Consider the following 20805-nt stretch of genomic DNA (forward strand, 5'->3'; position numbering starts at 1 on the left):
CCTCCTGCTTTGATTCGGTTTGGTCTTTACTTCTGTAAGTTTGAGTTTCCATCTTGGGTTAGCGGATAAAAGGTCGCCTTGTCCATCCCTTATTTCCTGCACTGGGGGTGCACACAAGCCCCTGTGGTTTGCCTACAATCTCTTATGACCCCTTTTGATCCACAGTTAAAGGTTTAGCTCTTCACACCTCTGATTTGCAATAATTGCAGAAAAGTAAAGTTTCCTGTCTGAGTCATAGTGGTGCACGGCGTCTTACATGCAGAGTATTTATAGTCTTGTTCCATCGTGATGGCGCTCGGGTTCATGCAGAGAGATACAATCTGCCCCCGGGGGAAAGCGGAGACCCACACCGGAAATGAGCAATGACACGAGCGCTGTGCAGAAATGGTGGAGAATTTATTACATGTATAATGCAGGATTTCTCCAACATAGATGCCTGGTGTGAACGTAGGCTTACAGTCCGGACAGCAAGCTGTTACACTAACAAACCATCCCCACAGGGCAGAAGTTTATGCGTCTCATGTTTAGCGCCTAGATAATAACCGTATGTGTAAGTAGCTCAGTGTTAGGGAATACTGGGCAGGGTGTCGGGTACTTAAAAGGACTATCAGTACAGAATGACTGTTCAAACCAAGCACAGGCGCTCAGTGCATAAGGGCATGTCCAAATATTTAACTGCCCCTACCCACCTGCTGGGTTTCCCATGCCCCATATTCATAGATTGACACCTGTTGCTTTGTGGAGTCAGAGAATGGCAGTGGTAGATAGGAAAAAAAAAGCAAGTAGGAATCTGCACTTAACGTTTGGGTACTCCAGGGGTGCACTGAGCACCTGTGCTTGGTTTGAACAGTCATTCTGTGCTGACACTTTTTATTGGGAACTGTACTTTCAACAAACTTTGTTATATTTGCTTCTACTACTGAATGTTTTAGGGTATGTGCACACGTATAATGGTCCACTGCAGATTTTTCCGCAGCGAATTTGATAAATCCACAGGGCAAAAACACTGCATTTTTCCTGTGGATTTATCGCAGATATACCGCGGTTTTTGTGCGGATTCCGCACAAAGAATTGACATGCTGAGGAATGTAAACCGCTGTGTTTCCTCGTGTTTTTTTCCGCAGCATGTGCACTGCGGATTGCGTTTCCCATAGGTTTACATTGTACTGTAAAAGCATGGGAAACTGCTGCGGACCCGCAGCTGTGGAAACGCAGCAAAATCCGCAGCGTGTGAACATAGCCTTAGGCTATGTGCACACGTAGGAAATGTGGTGCAGAATTTTCTGCACTAAATCTGCACCTCCTGGCAGAATCTGCAGGTGCAGATTTTCTGCAGTTTTTGTTGCAGATTTTGCCACTGCGGAATTTTATCATGGAGGGGCGCAGAAACACTGCAGAACTGCACAAAAGAAGTGACATGCACTTCTTTGAAATCTGCAGCGTTTCTGCGCGGATTTTTCTGCACAGCTTTTTTTTTTCACATTGATTTACATTGTACTGTAAATCACAGTGCAGATCTGCACTAAATGTGCATCGTGTGCACAGGCCCTAAAGCCTTGTAACATGTAACCCAATAATTCTGCTTGTTTCTCCACCCTTAGCCATCTCATTGGATGGTTCAAGCGGCCATCTCCCATTACGAGAGATCGGCTGACAAGACACGTCCGGCCACGTCTCATGTCCCGGAGAACAATGGGATCAGTGGTTGGATATCTGACTCCCATGTACATTAGCCTATCGGCCGAATCTGTCCCTATTACATTATCGTGCACCTATCCTGGGGACTATAGCTGCAGCCATGTCACTGGCCTCCCAATGAGCCCCCTTTAAGGTAATTTTTTTTCTACGCTTCTCCATCTCTTATTTTCTTGTCTCCTGCGCCATTTCCAGCCTGGCGCTCACGTGGCATAACTATCTGAGGCCACCATCAGGATCTCACTCCTCGCTCTTGTCTGAAGCTCCATGGCAGTAGCACAGTAACGGCCCATGATTGGCTGCAAGGCTCATGTCGTGTAACAATCTTGAGTACCTGGAGACCCAGCACCCGTGCTGGTAGGTTTTTTTTTCTTCTCTATTTTACAAAAGGGGATTACATCATTTAAAAAGGATAATAGTGGACAAGCCCTTTATGATTATTATTTTAATAAACTGCATTTGCTTGTGCCATAATTCCAAAATATTAACTAGTATTAAAAACTTCACAATTATCAGTACAGAAATGCTCCACCTTTCTTTATGTCCGTCATGTCTGCGCTTTACATCACTTGTGCGCATTTTACTGTCCTGGGAATAGCTGCATCCAGGTGCCGTACACTGGAGATGGAGCCAGTAGCAGCCGAGTTCTGAGTATTTCCCATTTATTTATCACAACTGCTGCTTTGATATAATTATGTGGGAGACTTTGTGGCGGATGCTGCAATTTTACTCTTTGCTATTGCAGTTCGGTGCTTGGTGTAAAGACGACATTGCCCTGAATGCAAAGCACCAGATCCACCTCTGTGCAGACACAGCCAGCAGGGCATGAGCTGTAGGTTTTATGTGAACACACATTTTCTAAGGATCTTTCTATTCCCTCCATCCTACTTGTGCCTCAGCTGTAAACTTCGGCTTTGTTCCCCAAAATGTAGGTTGATGTGGGCATTTATCAGAATTCATTAGCCCCCGCTGCAGGAGATGCTCTAGCTGGAGCCTTGTGGTAAACCCTTCTTGAGAACAGATGTCAGGAAACTCCCCAACTCTTCATCCTAAAAAAACAGAAGTGACTGACACATCAGAATGAAGCATTTACAGCACAGAATAGTATCTTAAGGAGCGAACAGGGGTTTACCCACAAGCCAAAGTCTATTGTAATCACTAGATCTTGAATAACTGAAGGTCTGGACATATATTATAGAATGTGGCTTTAGTCAGAGAATTTTAAAGTTCTCCGACTTCTTCATCAGGAAATTACCACAAATGCCAAATTTGTGGTAATTTGCTGATGTAGAAGTCTCAGAACTTTAAAATACGTTGACTAAGGTTACATTCTATGATATACGTCCGGACCTTCAGGTATTCTGCAGAGCAGCGTAAATCTACGTTTACCCATTTTTTTTCCTTTGGTTGCTCATCAGTGGACCTGTGGATCTGCTGCAGTGGATACTATTATCAGCCATAATTTGGCTCCATCTGGTGAGTACAATCCTATTGTGTCTAACCATCTGAATTCTGGATAAGACCCTATTTGTGTTATGTCTCCAACATTATGTATTGAATCACTAGATCTTAGACTAATACTAATCTCCACAATTGGATGTATGTAAATAAAATGTTGCTGTGCTGAGATAATCTTATAAATGTGCCCCTGCTGTGTACTGGGTAATGGCCCTGACTGACTGTACAGGGACGTGGTCTGATCAAACTACAGCTCCTGGGCAGAGGAGGATGGAAAAAGTATACAGACAGGACAGCATGGGCTTACAGTTTGTTTTTTATCTTTTAAGGTAAAATATTATTTAAAAACAGGCTGTGAAATTTTTTTGTCTCAGAAAGAATCAGCTGTGATCTTGAGCTGTAATATGATCAGACCACGTCCCTGTACAGTCAGACATGAACATTTTATTTACATACATCCAATTGTGGAACTTAGTATTTTTCCAAGACCTAGTGATTCCAATAGTGTTTGGTTTGTGGCATAACCCCTTGATCTAGACCTGTGTTTGAGGATGTAATTAACACTGTTGTATGAAAGTACATACGTGATTGAGTATCCCATTGTTTTGAATGCAAGTCTTTTTGTTCAAAAATTATGTTGTGCTTCCTCCTTAGGTCTGTTTCCTGGCTGCAATGTCATTCTCCATATTTGCTGAGCCCCTTTCACTGTGTCCATGTCTGTATATTTTTTTTCGTCATCCTGCATGTTTCTGTGTCTAAGGGCTTATTTCCACTTGCGAGAGACAAAACGGTCCAATTTACGGACGGAAAAAACGGAGGAAAATCAAGCGATTGTCATGCGATTTTTTTTATCGCAACATCCGTATATAGTTACCTTGAGTCGCGGTGATGCGCCCTCTGCTGGATGAACTTATATGAACTGGAGCCTGGGAAAAGTTCCCACGCTTGAGTTCATATGAGGACATCCAGCAGATGGCGCATCACCACTACTCGAGGTAACTACAGGACATTCCCCTGCATTCCATTCATTCACCAAATTTTACAGACAGGAGCACAGCTGCTTTAGCAGAGCTCCTGGGTGTAAAATGATTTAACCCCTTCGGATGGATTTACATCGTGGGACGTGACTGAACGACGGAAGTATGGGATATTGTTAATTTTTTTTTTTTTCCTTTTTTACAGGACGAGGGTCTTCAGGTGGATTAAGAGTATAATAAAATATTAAAACACCCTGTGTCTTTATTTCATTAAAATACTTTGTAATAATGTGTGTGTGTTTTATTAACCATTTTGTACTATTGGATTAATAATGGATAGGTGTCATAATTGACGCCTGTCCATTATTAATCTGGCTTAATGTCACCTTACAATAGCAAGGTGACATTAACCCTTCATTACCCCATATCCCACCGCTACACGGGAGTGGGAAGAGAGTGGCCAAGTGCCAGAATAGGCGCATCTTCCAGATGTGCCTTTTCTGGGGAGGCTGGGGGCAGATGTTTTAAGCCATGGGGGGGGGGGGCAATAACCATGGTACCTCCCTAGGCTATTAACTCCTTTACCCCCAAGGGTTGTTTGCACATTAATGACCGGGCCAATTTTTACAATTCTGACCACTGTCCCTTTATGAGGTTATAACTCTGGAACGCTTCAACGGATCCCGGCAATTCTGACATTGTTTTCTCGTGACATATTGTACTTCATTATAGTGGTAAAATTTCTTTGATATTACCTGCGTTAATTTGTGAAAAAAAATGGAAATTTGGTGAAATTTTGGCAATTTTCCAACTTTGAATTTTTATACAATTAAATCACAGAGATATGTCACACAAAATACTTAATAAGTAACATTTCCCACATATCTACTTTACATCAGCACAATTTTGGAACCAAAATTTTTTTTTTGCTAGGGAGTTATAAGGGTTAAAAGTTGACCAGAAATTTCTCATTTTTACAACACCATTTTTTTTTTAAGGACCACATCTCATTTGAAGTCATTTTGAGGGGTCTATATGATGGAAAATAACCAAGTGTGACACCATTCTAAAAACTGCACCCCTCAAGGTGCTCAAAACCACATTCAAGAAGTTTATTAACCCTTCAGGTGTTTCACAGGAATTTTTGGAATGTTTAAATAAAAATGAACATTTTTTTACACACAAAATTTACTTCAGCTCCAATTTGTTCTATTTTACAAAGGGTAACAGGAGAAATTGGACCCCAAAACTTGTTGTACAATTTGTCCTGAGTACGCCGATACCTCATATGTGGGGGTAAACCACTGTTTGGGCGCATGGGAGAGCTCGGAAGGGAAGGAGCGCCATTTGACTTTTCAATGCAAAATTGACTGGAATTGAGATGGGACGCCATGTTGCGTTTGGAGAGCCACTGATGTGCCTTAACATTGAAACCCCCCACAAGTGACACCATTTTGGAAAGTAAACCCCCTAAGGAACTCAGCTAGATGTGTTGTGAGAGCTTTGAACCCCCAAATGTTTCACTACAGTTTATAACGCAGAGCCGTGAAAATAAAAAATATATATTTTTATTTTTTTTTTTACACAATTTTTTTAGCCCCCAGTTTTGTATTTTCCCAAGAGTAACAGGAGAAATTGGACCCCAAAAGTTGTTGTCCAATGTGTCCTGAGTACGCTGATACCCCATATGTTGGGGTAAACCCCTGTTTGTGCGCACGGGAGAGCTCAGAAGGGAAGGAGCACTGTTTTTCTTTTTCAACGCAGAATTGGCTGGAATTGAGTATAGTAAAGCACGGCACTCTGGGTATCTGGGAGGTGCTCAAGTTAGGTATCCAACCCGTAGTCCATAAGCAATAATGTACTTGGCACTCAGGAGAACTTTGTGGTGAAGTAAAACAAGATTTATTCAGTGCATCCAGTTCAACATGAACGTTTTCGGTCCCAACATAGGACCTTCATCAGACAGGAATTTTGAATACTGGAATACACAGCGTGTCTGAATGGGCCCACGAGTGGTGCCAATGTCAGACAGAGTCCAGGAGGTGTAGTACCGCCTTTTGCAGAAAATATCTCCGGGAGGGCTCCCTGCAGTACGGCGCCATCTCATCGCAGCAGTATCAGCGCTCCCTGCACCAGCGAGTATCTCGCCCATCTGCAGCGCTTCCTTATTTTCTGCAAAAGGCGGTACTACACCTCCTGGACTCTGTCTGACATTGGCACCACTCGTGGGCCCATTCAGACACGCTGTGTATTCCAGTATTCAAAATTCCTGTCTGATGAAGGTCCTATGTTGGGACCGAAAACGTTCATGTTGAACTGGATGCACTGAATAAATCTTGTTTTACTTCACCACAAAGTTCTCCTGAGTGCCAAGTACATTATTGCTTATGGCTGGAATTGAGATCGGACACAATGTCGCATTTGGAGAGCCCCTGATGTGCCTAAACAGTAGAAACCCCCCAAATGATAACTGAAACCCTAACCCTAATCTCAACTGTAACCCTAACCACACCCCTAACCCTGACACACCCCTAACCCTAATCCCAACCCTATTCCCAACTGTAAATGTAATCCTAACCCTAACTTTAGCCCCAACCCTAACTCTAACTGTAGCCCTAACCCTAGACCCAACCCTAACCCTAACGGGAACATGGAAATAAATAATTTTTTTTAATTTTTCGTAACTAAGGGGGTGATGAAGGGGGGGGGGGGTTTGATTTACTATTTTCTAGCGGGTTTTCTAGCGTATTTTTATGATTGGCAGCTGTCACACACTAAAAGATGCTTTTTATTGCAAAAAATGTTTTTTGCGTTACCACATTTTGAGTGCTATAATTTTTCCATATTTTGGTCCACAGAGTCATGTGAGGTCTTGTTTTTTGCGGGACGAGTTGACGTTTTTATTGGTAACATTTTCGGGCACGTGACATTTCTTGATTGCTTTTTATTCCGATTTTTGTGAGGCAGAATGACCAAAAACCAGCTATTCATGAATTTCTTTTGGGGGCGCTTATACTGTTCCGCGTTCGGTAACATGGATAAAGCAGTTTTATTCTTCGGGTCAGTACGATTACAGCGATACCTCATTTATATCATTTTTTTTATGTTTTGGCGCTTTTATACGATAAAAACTATTTTATAGAAAAAATAATTATTTTTGCATCGCTTTATTCTGAGGACTATAACTTTTTTATTTTTTTTTGCTGATGATGCTGTATGGCGGCTCGTTTTTTGCGGGACAAGATGACGTTTTCAGCGGTACCATGGTTATTTATATCCGTCTTTTTGATTGCATGTTATTCCACTTTTTGTTTGGCGGTATGATAATAAAGCGTTGTTTATTGCCTCTTTTTTTTTTTACGGTGTTCACTGAAGGGGTTAACTAGTGGGACAGTTTTATAGGTCGGGTCGTTACGGACGCGGCGATACTAAATATGTGTACTTTTATTATAAGTTTTTTTTATTTTAATTTAGCTAAAGGAATGTATTTATTGGAACAATATTTTTTTTATTATTTATTTAGGATTTTTTTTTTTTTTTTTTTACATTTTTACTTTGCCCCAGGGGGAGACATCACAGTAAAGTGACAGATCGCCGATCTGACACTTTGCTGTGCACTGTGTCAGATCGGTGATCACACAGCACAGCAGGGAGGCTTCCCGGCGCCTGCTCTGAGCAGGCGCTGTGAAGCCACCTCCCTGCAGGACCCGGATGCAGCCCCACGGCCATGTTGGATCCGGGGCTTTTAGGGAGGAGACGCTCGGTACAAGGTGAGCACATCGCCTTGTACCGATCGTCTCAGGGAAGCACGCAGGGAGCCCCCTCCCTGCGCGATGCTTCCCTGTACCGCCGGAACAGTGCGATCATGTTTGATCACAGTGTGCCAGGGGCGGTCCGTGACCGCTCCTGGCACATAGTGCCGGATGTCAGGTGCGATAGTCAGCTGACACCCGGCCGCGCTCCCCCCCATGAGCGCGGCCGATCGCGCTGGACGTACTATTCCGTCCTTGGGAAGTAGGGCCCACCCCACATGGACGGAATAGTACGTCAAATGACAGAAAGGGGTTAATATCTGCCCTCAGGCACCGGCTTTACCACTCTGGCGGAGAAAATTGACAATTTTTTCCGCGATTTAACCCTTTATTTTACCAGCTAAAGCGCCCAAATTTTTAACACACACTACTAACGTTAGTAGTGTGGAATATGCAAACAAAAAACGGATATGAGAAGGTTTACTGTATGTAAACCATGTCTCATATCCTGTCGGGTTTGTGAAGGAGATAGCAAAAGCCAGAAATTGAATTATCGGCTTTTCTGCTATCTAGCGCTGCATTATATATATATATATACACCTATTCTATGTGTATATATCTACTCTATTCTATTCTAACCTGTCAGTGTGATTTTACTGTACACCGCGCTGAATTACCGGCTTTTCAAAGGACACTGGTGCGTAAAAATCGGACAGAACTAATCGCAAATGAAAAGACACCTATTGAATAACATTGGTCCGAGTGCAATCCGATTTTTTATCAGATTGCACTCGTCCATTTTCCTCGCAAGTGGAAATGAGCCCCAATTCCTTGATTCTATCAGAGACAAGGCTGTGTGTGTCCAGTTGGGTGTGTCTCTGTGGTTGTTGCATTTTCCCTACTGATGTCTAATTGTCCCCTCCTGTGGGTGATGCGCCTTTCTGTTTCTCCTCCCTGTCTGACACCTGACCCCATTTCCTGTGCCTTTAGTGTGCTATAAATGTGTAGGGCTAGGTCTGTGTGACCGTGGTCTGTCTCCGTAAGTATGTCTTTTAAGTATGCAGCAGAAATACTAACAAAAATAGAGCCAGAAGAGAACAGAGGGAACTACTAAACACTATAACTAAAGGTCAAAACCATAATTCTGCCATTAACACCGTATCTAACACACTGCTCACATACACCCAGTATAAACAGAATTACACCTCACTCATCTATGCTCACTAATAACCCCTTCCCTCTCCCTACCATCTAATCACATTATCTGCACTGGCCTCCTCACCTGTCACCCATGCCCACCTCACATCTACACACACACTCTTACTCTATTCTACCACTGTCCACCATATCTTCACGCCAATAGTTGCCACAATGCCACTCTTACATCAGCCATCAAATCAATCGCCCCTGTTAGCCATAGCAGAGTGACACAAAAACAAAACCCTACCACAATCAAACAAATAAAGCAGCACTCTGTAGCACCATAGCATGCAAGTGTCAAATAATAACATTGAATTGCATTATTCCACTACAAATAAGACACATTTGAAAATGCTCAGAGCAAACATTGGCTACTTAAGGTGCACCCGGAAGCCATGAGAAGGCAATTCTCATATCAAGGACCTCAGTTCATCCACTACAGAGTGCCGCTTTACTTTTTGGATTGTAGATGATTTGGCAACTCTAAGTAAACACCTGTTCACACATAGTTTAGGTTTGCATGTTACGGTCAGTTTTTGGGAAATCCTGGCACAATAACATCACTAAAAAGATTCAGCAACTATTCACAATTGCAGCAGTGTTTGAAGAAAACGCACCTGCAAGAAAACCTCACCTCATTCTAACAAGCAACACTCACATTCAAATCAGCCCTCACCTCTGCTAAACAGGCCGACTTCACAACCCTCGTATCTTCCCTATCCCACAGCTCAAAACAGTTGGTCAACACTTGTAACTGCCCCCTCTCCAACTTCCCTCATCTCACCCAAGGACTTTGCCACACCCTACTAAAAACGACTAAAATAACAGACCAAACAAGGCAAGTCTTTGTTGTCAGACCACCACAACCCCTTTGTATACCAGACCAATGCCCTAAGCCCATAACTTCCCTCTCCAACATCACTGAAGGACAGCTTACTCATCTTCTCACAAACATCACACCTCACCACTTGTGTGCTTGACCCCATCCCATCCCATCCCACCTCCTCCACAACCCATCTCTTCAACTTATCAATAACGTCTGGTACCTTCCCCTCTGCTTTCAAACATGCCACAATCACACCTATCCTCAAAAAGCCAACACTAGATCCAACTGCTATGTCCAGCTATCACCCCACATCCTTCCTAACTCCTTGAGCAGCACGCCCACGCTGAACTTTCCTCTCACTTTGCATCTAACTCGCTCTTCCACAATCTACAATCTGGCTGCTGTCCCCACCATTCCACTGAGACTGCCCTGACCAAAATTACTAACGACTTACTTACAGCCAATTAAGTATAGAGAATGATAATTCTCTATACTCCTCCTTCTAGACCTGTCCTCTGCCTTCGACACAGTTGACCACTGCCTCCTACTACAGATCCTCTCTTCCTTTGGGGTCAAAGACCTCGCCCTATCCTGCATCTCCTCATACCTTTCCAAAAGCATATTTAGCGTTTCCTACTCCCATACTTCCTCCTCATCCCACCCTCTCTCTGTTAGAGTCCCTCAAGACTCTGTCCTAGGACCCATTCTCTTCTCAAATCGATACCCTTGGCATGGGACAAAAAGTTCTATGGCTTTCACTACCATCTATATGCTGATGATACTCAGATCTACCTCTCTGGCCCAGATGTCACCTCTCTGCTCTCCAGAATTCCAGAGTGTCTATCAGCCATATCCTCCTCCTTCTCCTCTCGCTTCCTCATGCTCAATGTGGACAAATCTGAACTAATTATCTTTCCTCCATCTCGCATATCTTCCCTACCTTATCTATCACAATAAATCGAATCACACTTTCCCCTGTCCCAGAAATCTGCTACCTTGACTCTGCCCTGTCCTTCAAACCACACATCCAAGCTCTCGCCACCTCCAGCTCAAAAATATTTTCAGAATCCGTCCTTTCTCAACCCTCACTCTACCAAAATGCTTGTGCATGCCCTCATCATCTCCCGCCTCGACTACTGCAACATCCTCCTCTGTGGCCTACCTGCTAACACTAATACCCCTCCAGTCCGTCCTTAACTCTGCTGCCCAACTAATTCATCTCTCTCTTCACTACACTCCTGCTTCCTCGCTTTGCAAATCCCTTTACTGGCTCACATTTTCACACTATAACCAGTTTAAACTACGAACACTGACCTACAAAACCATCCACAACCTGTCTCCTCTGTATATTTCCAAACTAAGCTCACAAGCTTCCCTTATCTAATCTCCCAATAACTCCTTCACTCCTCACCTATTCGCCTCCAAGATTTCTACAAAATATCCAACATCCTCTGGAATTCTGTGCCCAACACATCCGGTTATCCACCACATTTGGATCCTTCAGACGGAACCTGAAAACCCACCTCTTCAAGAAAGCCTACAGCCTGCAATGACCGTGCAGTGAACTGAACACCATCGGAGCTCCTGCAGCCCTCTACCTACCGTCTCCTTCCCCATAATCCTGTAGAATGTAAGCCCACAAGGACCGGGTCCTCTTCCCTTTGTCATTGTTAGTTTGTTTACTGTAAGTGATATCTGTAATTTGTATGCAACCCCTTCTCATGTACAGCTCCATGGAATCAATGGTGCTATATCTACTATATAATTGTCTAAGGGTCACTTCCGTCCGTCTGTCACGGATATTCATTGGTCGCGGCCTCTGTCTGTCATGGAATCCAAGTCGCCGATTGGTCGTGGCAAAACGCCCACGACCATTGCCATGACCAATCAGCGACGCGCACAGTCCGGAAGAAAATGGCCGCTCCTTACTCCCCGCACTCAGTGCCCGGCGCCCACATACACCCCTCCGGTCACCGCTCACACAGGGTTAATGCCGGCGGTAACGGACCGCGTTATGCCGCGGGTACCGCACTCCGTTACCGCTGCTATTAACCCTGTGTGACCAAGTTTTTTACTATTGACGCAGCCTATGCAGAGTCAATAGTAAAAACATCTAATGTTAAAAATAATTAAAAAAATGATTATATACTCACCTACGCCGCCTTTCCCGCTTCTCGCGATGCAAGCGGCACGTTCCGGTGGTAAGGATGGTCTGGCAGAAGGACCTGCCATGACGTCACGGTCATGTGACCGCGACGTCATCACAAGTCCTGCGCGGAAAGGACCTGCTGTGACGTCATGGTCATGTGACCGCTACACGGTCACGTGACCGCGACGTCATCACAGGTCCTGCGCGACAAGGACCTGCCGTGACGTCACGGTCACGTGACCGCGCCGTCATCACACCCTGGGACCGGAAGCTGCCGCCTGCACCCCACACAGGCGACAGAGCTACAACGCGCCTGCAGAAGGTGAGTATATGGTTATTTTTTATTTTTTTAACCTGTGTCATATGTGGCTGGGCAATATACTACGTAGCTGGGCAATATACTACATGGGCTGTGCAATATACTACGTGACTCTGTGCTGTATACTACGTCACTGGGCAATATACTATGTGGCTCTGTGCTGTATACTACGTCAATGGGCAATATACAATGTAACTGGGCAATATACTACGTGGCTGGGCAATATACTACGTGGCTGGGCAATATACTACGTGGCTGGGCAATATACTACGTGGCTGGGCAATATACTACGTGGCTGGGCAATATACTACGTGGCTGGGCAATATACTACGTGGCTGGGCAATATACTACGTGGCTGGGCAATATACTACGTGGCTGGGCAATATACTACATCACTGGGCAATATACTATGTGGCTCTGTGCTGTATACTACATCAATGGGCAATATACAATATAACTGGGCAATATACTACGTAACTGGGCACTATACTACGTGGCTGGGCAATATACTACGTAGACATACATATTCTAGAATACCCGATGTGTTAGAATCGGGCCACCATCTAGTAAATAAATAATCCCTTTTAAGAGCTCCAGCACACCGCAGCACATAGCCCTTACTGTGCTGAATTACGGTACGTCAGCTAAAATAGAGCTTCATTGAGCAATACGGGACCTCCATTTCCTTCACTGCCCTATGCTCATCTGTTTTGCAGATCTGACTCAACCATTAAAGCAAACTGGTCAGCAGGATTTAGCACTATATCCCAAAAGTAATAGGAATGATAAAAAATTTTTTACCATGCCAAAGGAGTTGAAAAGAAAAGTCTGGAGTGAGGAAAAGAAGACCTCAATTCTGGCTTGACTACCAAATGGACACAGTGAGCGTCATATTGCCTCTATTCTTAATATTTCTAAGACGGCTGTCCATTACAACAAGGTCAAGCAGCAGACATTGGGGACAACAAAGCTACAGACCGGCAGAGGGCAAAAACGACTCTCCACTGACCGGGATTACCGTCATCTTATTCGAATGTCACTCAGCAACCACAGGATGACATCAAGTGACCTACAAAAGGAATGGCAAATGGCAGCTGGGATGAAGCGCACGGCAAGAACAGTTCGTAACAGGCTCCTAGAGTCAGGACTCAAGGCATGTAAAGCTAGAAAAAAACCTTTCATCAATGTTCTCAAAGGAGAGCCAGGCTGAAGTTTGCCAAAGACCATAAGGATTGGACCATAGAGGACTGGAGTAAGGTAATCTTCTCTGATGAGTCTAATTTTCAGCTTTGCCAAACACCTGGTCCTCTAATGGTTAGACGGAGACCTAGAGAGGCGTACAAGTCACAGTGTCTCGCACCCACTGTGAAATTTGGTGAAGGATCTGGGGATGCTTCAGCAAGGCTGGAATTGGGCAGGTTGTTCTTTGCAGAGGACGTATGAATCAAGCTGCATACAAGGTTATCCTGGAAAAACAGTTGATTCCTTCTGCTCAGGCAATGTTCCCTCAACTCTGAGAACTGTTTTTTCCAGCAGGACAATGCGCCATGCCACACAGCTAGGTCAATCAAGGTGTGGATGAAGGACCACCACGTCAAATCCCTGTCATAGCAGCCCAATCTCCAGACCTGAACCCCATTGAAAACCTCTGGAATGTAATCAAGAGTTAGATGGATAATCACAAGCCATCAAACAAAGAAGAACTGCTTACATTTGTATACCAGGAGTGGCATAAGGTCACCTAGAAGCAGTGTGAAAGACTGGTGGAAAGCATGTCGAGACGCATGAAAGCTGTGATTAAAAATCATGGTTATTCCGCAAAATATTGATTTCTGAACTCCTCCTGAGTTAAAACATTAGTATTGTTATTTCTAAATGATTATGAACTTGTTTTCTTTGCATTATTTGGGGTCTGCAAGCAATACATTTTTTTGTTATTTTGACCATTTCTCATTTTCAGAAAATAAATACAAAATTTATTGCTTGGAACTTCGGTGACATGTTGTCAGTAGTTTATAGAATAAAAGAACAATTTACATTTTACTAAAAAATATACCTATAAAGAGAAAGATCAGACAAACTTTAAAATTTTGCAGTGGTCTCTTAATTTTTGCCAGAGCTGTATAAAGGAAGGAGTGAATAACCCATAATTTCAAAATTGTGGAATTGGAGCTTAAGGCCACGATCACACATTCAGTATTTCACATCAATATTTGTAGCCAAAACCAGGAGTGGGTGATAAATACAGAAGTGGTGACATGTTTCTTTTATACTTTTCCTCTGATTGTTCCACTCCTGGTTTTGGCTTACAAATACTGAGATAAAACACAGTGTGAACATGGCCTTACGCTGCGGAATACGATTCTAGTTAGAAGATATTTAGAAAGGTTTTTCACATTTTAGACATTTCTTCTCACACATCTCCTATGGGGGGGAGGGAGGAAATGCTTTCATATCATTAATGGCACCAATTTCTTTTTATTGTGTCCAATCTAACCTGATACGTCCAAGATATGAGAAGATCTTTAATCCCGGGATCATCAGAGCTGGTAGAAACCTGAAGGAGGATGGATTCTACCATGATGGAGCCGTCCGGCAGGTGCTGTACCGAGCGATCCTTGAGTATACTGCAGAAACGAAAAGATCAAGCCATGTTACATCCCCCCTAGATATACAAAAGAGGGGAAACTGTCTTATGTATGAATAGTGGGAACAGAAGTAATTATGGGATTTTGCGGCTTAACATCACAGATTATATGCAAGCAATCACAGAAGAATTTGAGAGGGACCACATAACTGGTTGTGACGGCAGAAATAGCCTGATGGTCTGTGTGCAAGAGATATATAGATATATCTATCTATCTATCTATCTATATAAAACCCACCACAGGATATGACACACAGAGCTGACAACACACGTCTGGCGCACGTTAACTGGACCCATCACCTCTACTAGCATCTAAGTATTAGTATTCTATGGGTGTAATCTACAAAGGATGAAACAAAATTTTGTGCCATTCCGCCTCATTATTCCTGCAAATGTATATATAAATTGACATCTGCATGTTACCACCTTTCTTGCTTCTAGGGTGCTTGCCTAAACTGTCCGACATTTTCCACAGTCACTGGACAGGGTCAGGGTGCAGGGACACAGTACGGCTGATTTGCCGCATCCGTTTCGTGGTGCAAGCACAGACCACAATGTGGAAACCCAAAATCAATAGGTTCATAAATGCTGCTGTCAAAGGTCAGGGAAGGAGACCGGCGGCTGTTCTGTGACTGGTAATCCTAGAAATCGCCATCATTGCACCGTCAGTTACCTCTTCAAGTGGCTGTAGATCCGCATCGCTGTCTCCTGTTCCTTGTGCGAGTCCTGAATGTGCACCCTACAGGTAAATCGCAGCTGGTGCTCCACCAGACCAATTTCCTTCAGGGCCTGCTCGGGTGACACCAGACGGAGACTCTGCCGAGAACAAGAAAGAGACAGAGGTCATTGCCGTAATAGTTTATCACAGCCCAACACCAGAACTTTAACAAAAATACTACTAGTTCTCTTAACATCAGTTTACACTACGATACTCTGAGCAAATACGCTTGAAAACAGCATGGTGACAGTGGTAAAAAAATATATATATATTATAATATACAGTTAGGTCCATATATATTTGGACAGAGACAACATTTTTCTAGTTTTGGTTATAGACAATACCACAATGAATTTTAAACAAAACAATTCAGATGCAGTTGAAGTTTAGACTTTCAGCTTTCATTTGAGGGTATCCACATTAAAATCGGATGAAGGGTTTAAGAGTTTCAGCTCCTTAACATGTGCCACCCTGTTTTTAAAAGGACCAAAAGTAATTGGACAGATTCAATAATTTTAAATAAAATGTTCATTTTTAGTACTTGGTTGAAAACCCTTGGCTGGCAATGACTGCCTGAAGTCTTGAACTCATGGACATCACCAGACGCTGTGTTTCCTCCTTTTTGATGCTCTGTCAGGCCTTCACTGCGGTGGTTTTCAGTTGCTGTTTGTTTGTGGGCCTTTCTGTCTGAAGTTTAGTCTTTAACAAGTGAAATGCATGCTCAATTGGGTTGAGATCAGGTGACTGACTTGGCCATTCAAGAATATTCCACTTCTTTGATTTAATTAACTCCTGGGTTGCTTTGGCTTCATGTTTTGGGTCATTGTCTATCTGTAGGATGAAACGACGACCAATCAGTTTGGCTGCATTTGGCTGGATCTGAGCACACAGTGTGGCTCTGAATACCTCAGAATTCATTCGGCTGCTTCTGTCCTGTGTCACATCATCAATAAACACTAGTGACCCAGTGCCACTGGCAGCCATGCATGCCCAAGCCATCACACTGCCTCCGCCGTGTTTTACAGATGATGTGGTATGCTTTGGATCATGAGCTGTACCACGCCTTCGCCATACATTTCTCTTTCCATCATTCTGGTAGAGGTTGATCATGGTTTCATCTGTCCAAAGAATGTTCTTCCAGAACTGTGCTGGCTTTTTTAGATGTTTTATAGCAAAGTCCAGTCTAGCCTTTTTATTCTTGATTCTTATGAGTGGCTTGCACCGTGCAGTGAACCCTCTGTACTTACTTTCATGCAGTCTCCTCTTTATGGTAGATTTGGATATTGATACGCCTACCTCCTGGAGAGTGTTGTTCACTTGGTTGGCTGTTGTGAAGGGGTTTCTCTTCACCATGGAGATTATTCTTGTATCCTCCACCACTGTTGTCTTCCGTGGACGCCCAGGTCTTTTTGCATTGATGAGTTCACCAGTGCTTTCTTTCTTTCTCAGGATGTACCAAACTGTAGATTTTGCCACTCCTAATATTGTAGCAATTTCTCGGCTTGTTTTTTTCTGTTTTCGCAGCTTAAGGATGGCTTGTTTCACTTGCATGGAGAGATCCTTTGACCGCATGTTTGCTTCACAGCAAAACCTTCCAAATGCAAGCACCACATCTCAAATCAACTCCAGGCCTTTTATCTGCTTAATTGAGAATGACATAACGAAGGGATTGCCCACACCTGTTCATGAAATAGCCTTGGAGTCAATTGTCCAATTACTTTTGGTCCCTTTAAAAACAGGGTCGCACATGTTAAGGAGCTGAAACTCCTAAACCCTTCATCCAATTTTATTGTGGATGCCCTCAAATGAAAGCTGAAAGTCTGAACTTCAACTGCATCTGAATTGTTTTGTTTAAAATTCATTGTGGTAATGTCTATAACCAAAATTAGAAAAATGTTGTCTCTGTCCAAATATATATGGACCTAACTGTATATACAAACACACCAATAAAAGCTACAGATTGCCCTGCAAAAACAAAATTCCATCTACAGCGACAGAGAATGTTCTCTGAGTCAGATATCCTAAAGTGGATTTTTAATAGAGGCTTGAGTTCTTTTTTTCTTGAAGGATTTTGGAGGGGATCCACTGGATTAGAAAAAAAAAATTCCAAGAACTCTATGTGAATATGGCCTTTACCAGAATGGCACCATTTTGCTTAATGTGTCCCCCGATGGTCTCCTGATCGGCTGCAGCCTTCCCTTTCCAAAAAGGCAGGAAGAAACAATGTGAAAGCTGCAATCAATCAATGGTGACATGATGTCCAAGCTGGATAAAGAAGTCAGAATGGTGCTGGTCCGGTAGGACAGTATATGGGTTTTATTCCTTTTTACAGCAGATTTACAGACAGGGAATCACTCTGATCAATATCAGTCTCATCCCTCCTTACATTGTCCTTCATTATGAGTGTTCCATGCATCAGTCTGGGCTTCTTAGCATCCGGCACGAGACCTATAATTACAAGAAGTACAGCATGATGCAACAAGGGAACTATGGCACCGCGGAGCGACCGCCATCCTACTACACGGCCCCTGGTCCGAACTACATACTAAGCGCGCTCTCCTTCTTCAGCAAGCCCAGGGAGATATCCACTGGTATGTTCGGGTTGGTGGCGATGGTAGCAGTCTCCCCATTGAACGGCATGTAACACTGGATGCCTGTGGAGATAATGAAGAGGGAGACAGGATCTGCCATTACATATTGGTGCAGATATAGATGAACACTGGTGCAAACAGAAAGAAGAGGGCAACCATTCCCCCCCCACTGAGAAGACCACCATAATAATCTTCCTACTTACGAAACTCTTGCTCAATCTTTTGCTTAAGGAACTCCATCTTTTTGGCCTCTCCGTGTACCAGTAGTACATTGCGGGGTTCTGCCTGGCGGATGAGCTGCATGATACCTTTGGCATCGGCGTGGGCACTGAAGGACATGTACTCCACCTGCATTTTTACTTCCAGCTGCCAACAAACGACAGTAAATGGTCTCAATCATCAACGATTGTAGATAAATACACTCATACTAAAAGGCAACCAGGACTGAGCACCTACCGTCTGCCTGCCCTCCATCTCCAGTTTACGTTGCCCACTTAGGATCTTGTGTCCCACTGTGCCCTGCACACAGTACCCGGGCATGATCACCTGCACAAGAGTCAATAACAAGTGATTTACAATGTCAGACGCAAGACATTACTCTAGAAACTCCTCTGAGTAATGGACCAGGTGATGTATAATACAAAACTAAGCCAAAAACAATATGGTGCCAATATTTCACAAAAAAAAAAAAAAAAAAAGAGAAAAACCCGTGCCCCACACTGTTTATTACTACATAACCATGCCCCATTTTTCTTCCAGGAGGTATTGATCAATGGGCCATGTGAATACACAGCACAACATTTATTAGCTTTAATTAAGCCTTTTTTGCACATCTATCAATTAAAAATAAAACTAAATTCTACCTAGTGATGAGAAAATTGGGTCAGATAAGGTGTTATCTGAGCATGCTCGGGTGCTAACAGAGTGTCTTCGGAGTGCTCGAATAATATGTTCGAGTCCTCGCAGCTGCATGTCTCTCGGTTGTTCGACAACCACTACACTCTCAGGGATTTCCTGTTTGTTAGGCAATCCCTGCATGTGTTGCTATTGTACAGCTGGGAGACATGCAGCTGCGGGGACCCGAACATATTTTTCGAGCACGCAGAAGACACTCGGTTATCACCCGAGGATGCTCAGATAACACCTTATCCCAGCACATTCGCTCATCACTACTGTTCAGCCGACGTCTGTGTCTCCCCCACATGGGACCCCTCTCTGCTCGGATGTGCGTTCTCATGATTTTTAGGAGAGTGCTGCCGCCAGACTCCTCTTTCAGTAACTTAAAGAATTGGCTGCTAACATTAGTCCAGATCTTTTTGCCAGACATCATGTGATGCTATCCTGGCCCATCCTGACGACATTGGCAGTCTTGGAGCCTTTTAATCTAATATGTATGGGGGCATTTAGACATAAGAGTATTAGCATTTAACCCTGTGCCTTACAAGTAGAGCTCACCATATTCTTTTCATTCCCAGCCCACTTGCGAAAAATCTGTAAGGACTGTCCAGCGTGTAACATGCCCGGAGTAGCGAACACCACCTGTGAAATACAACGTATACAGACATTAATAAACGTTCAGTTATATACCTCGGAGCCAAGGAAATAAAAATCTAAAAATTCTAATATTAACTCACTAATATCAAGATTTCTGCTTGTTGCCAGTGAATAGGAACCTTTATGTAGGGATCAAATGTCTGTCCTGATAATATTGTATAGAGAGAGGAGCCGGGCTGGTAAAAGTACGAGGACCTGATAGAAAATATGGTGCCATTGGGATAAAGGGTTTGGGTAATAGATCAAGTCCGTTGGATCAAAGAGGGAAGCGCTCGCTTGCTCCCATTGCAGTACTTGACAAACTTATGCTTTGATTGATCTGATTAACATAAAAAGGCACAATGCTGATTATGCTCCATTTAGGGCTAAAGGCAGAATGGATCTGATCCCAAACAGGGGAGCACAGCGAGCTGTGGATGTACTGTAAGAGGTCAGCAATGAAGAAGACATGGCCAGGATGGGTTTAGTCTCCCAGAGTAAACATGTGGTTTTCATTTTCTGACAGCAAGCAGAGATTGTGGCATTAGAGACAAAATGGACAACACAAAACATAAAAAGTTCTCCAGCTCATTAAAGCCCTTTGAATGTATTGTAGAAAGTCATCTTGTTCAGTACGCCTCCTTGTTATACTGTGACCAATGAGTACGGCAGCTAAAGACTGGTTTTCCTAGTAGTGTATAATACAAATTATATATAAAATATTTTACCGTATATACTCGAGTATAAGCCGACCCGAGTATAAGCCGACCCCCCTAATTTTGCCACAAAAAAACTGGGAAAACTTATTGACTCGAGTATAAGCCTAGGGTGGAAAATGCAGCAGCTACCGGTGAATTTCAAAAATAAAAATAGATGTTCCACACCGTTCATTATGGCCCCATAGATGCTCCATATAAAGCTGTGCCACATATATAATGCT

At 43.4% G+C, this 20805-nt stretch overlaps 1 protein-coding gene across 2 annotated transcripts in view; it reads right to left on the reverse strand.

Moving 5' to 3' along the window:
- Nucleotides 1-1822: 1822 nt before the first annotated feature.
- The window catches only part of INTS11 (integrator complex subunit 11), a 55940-nt gene continuing 36957 nt past the window's right edge, over nucleotides 1823-20805 (reverse strand). For both annotated transcript variants that reach the window (XM_077250128.1, XM_077250129.1), the window contains exons 11-18: nucleotides 19788-19871; nucleotides 18789-18878; nucleotides 18536-18698; nucleotides 18288-18395; nucleotides 18128-18189; nucleotides 15697-15839; nucleotides 14874-15003; nucleotides 1823-2744 (exon numbers count right to left, since the gene is read on the reverse strand). In XM_077250128.1, the coding sequence (XP_077106243.1) occupies nucleotides 2679-2744; nucleotides 14874-15003; nucleotides 15697-15839; nucleotides 18128-18189; nucleotides 18288-18395; nucleotides 18536-18698; nucleotides 18789-18878; nucleotides 19788-19871 (846 nt within the window). In that variant the 3' untranslated portion in view covers nucleotides 1823-2678. The remainder of the gene's footprint in view (nucleotides 2745-14873; nucleotides 15004-15696; nucleotides 15840-18127; nucleotides 18190-18287; nucleotides 18396-18535; nucleotides 18699-18788; nucleotides 18879-19787; nucleotides 19872-20805) is intronic.

The sequence above is a fragment of the Ranitomeya variabilis genome, chromosome 4 (assembly GCF_051348905.1).
Source record: "Ranitomeya variabilis isolate aRanVar5 chromosome 4, aRanVar5.hap1, whole genome shotgun sequence".
Classification (NCBI taxonomy): Eukaryota; Metazoa; Chordata; class Amphibia; order Anura; family Dendrobatidae; genus Ranitomeya; species Ranitomeya variabilis.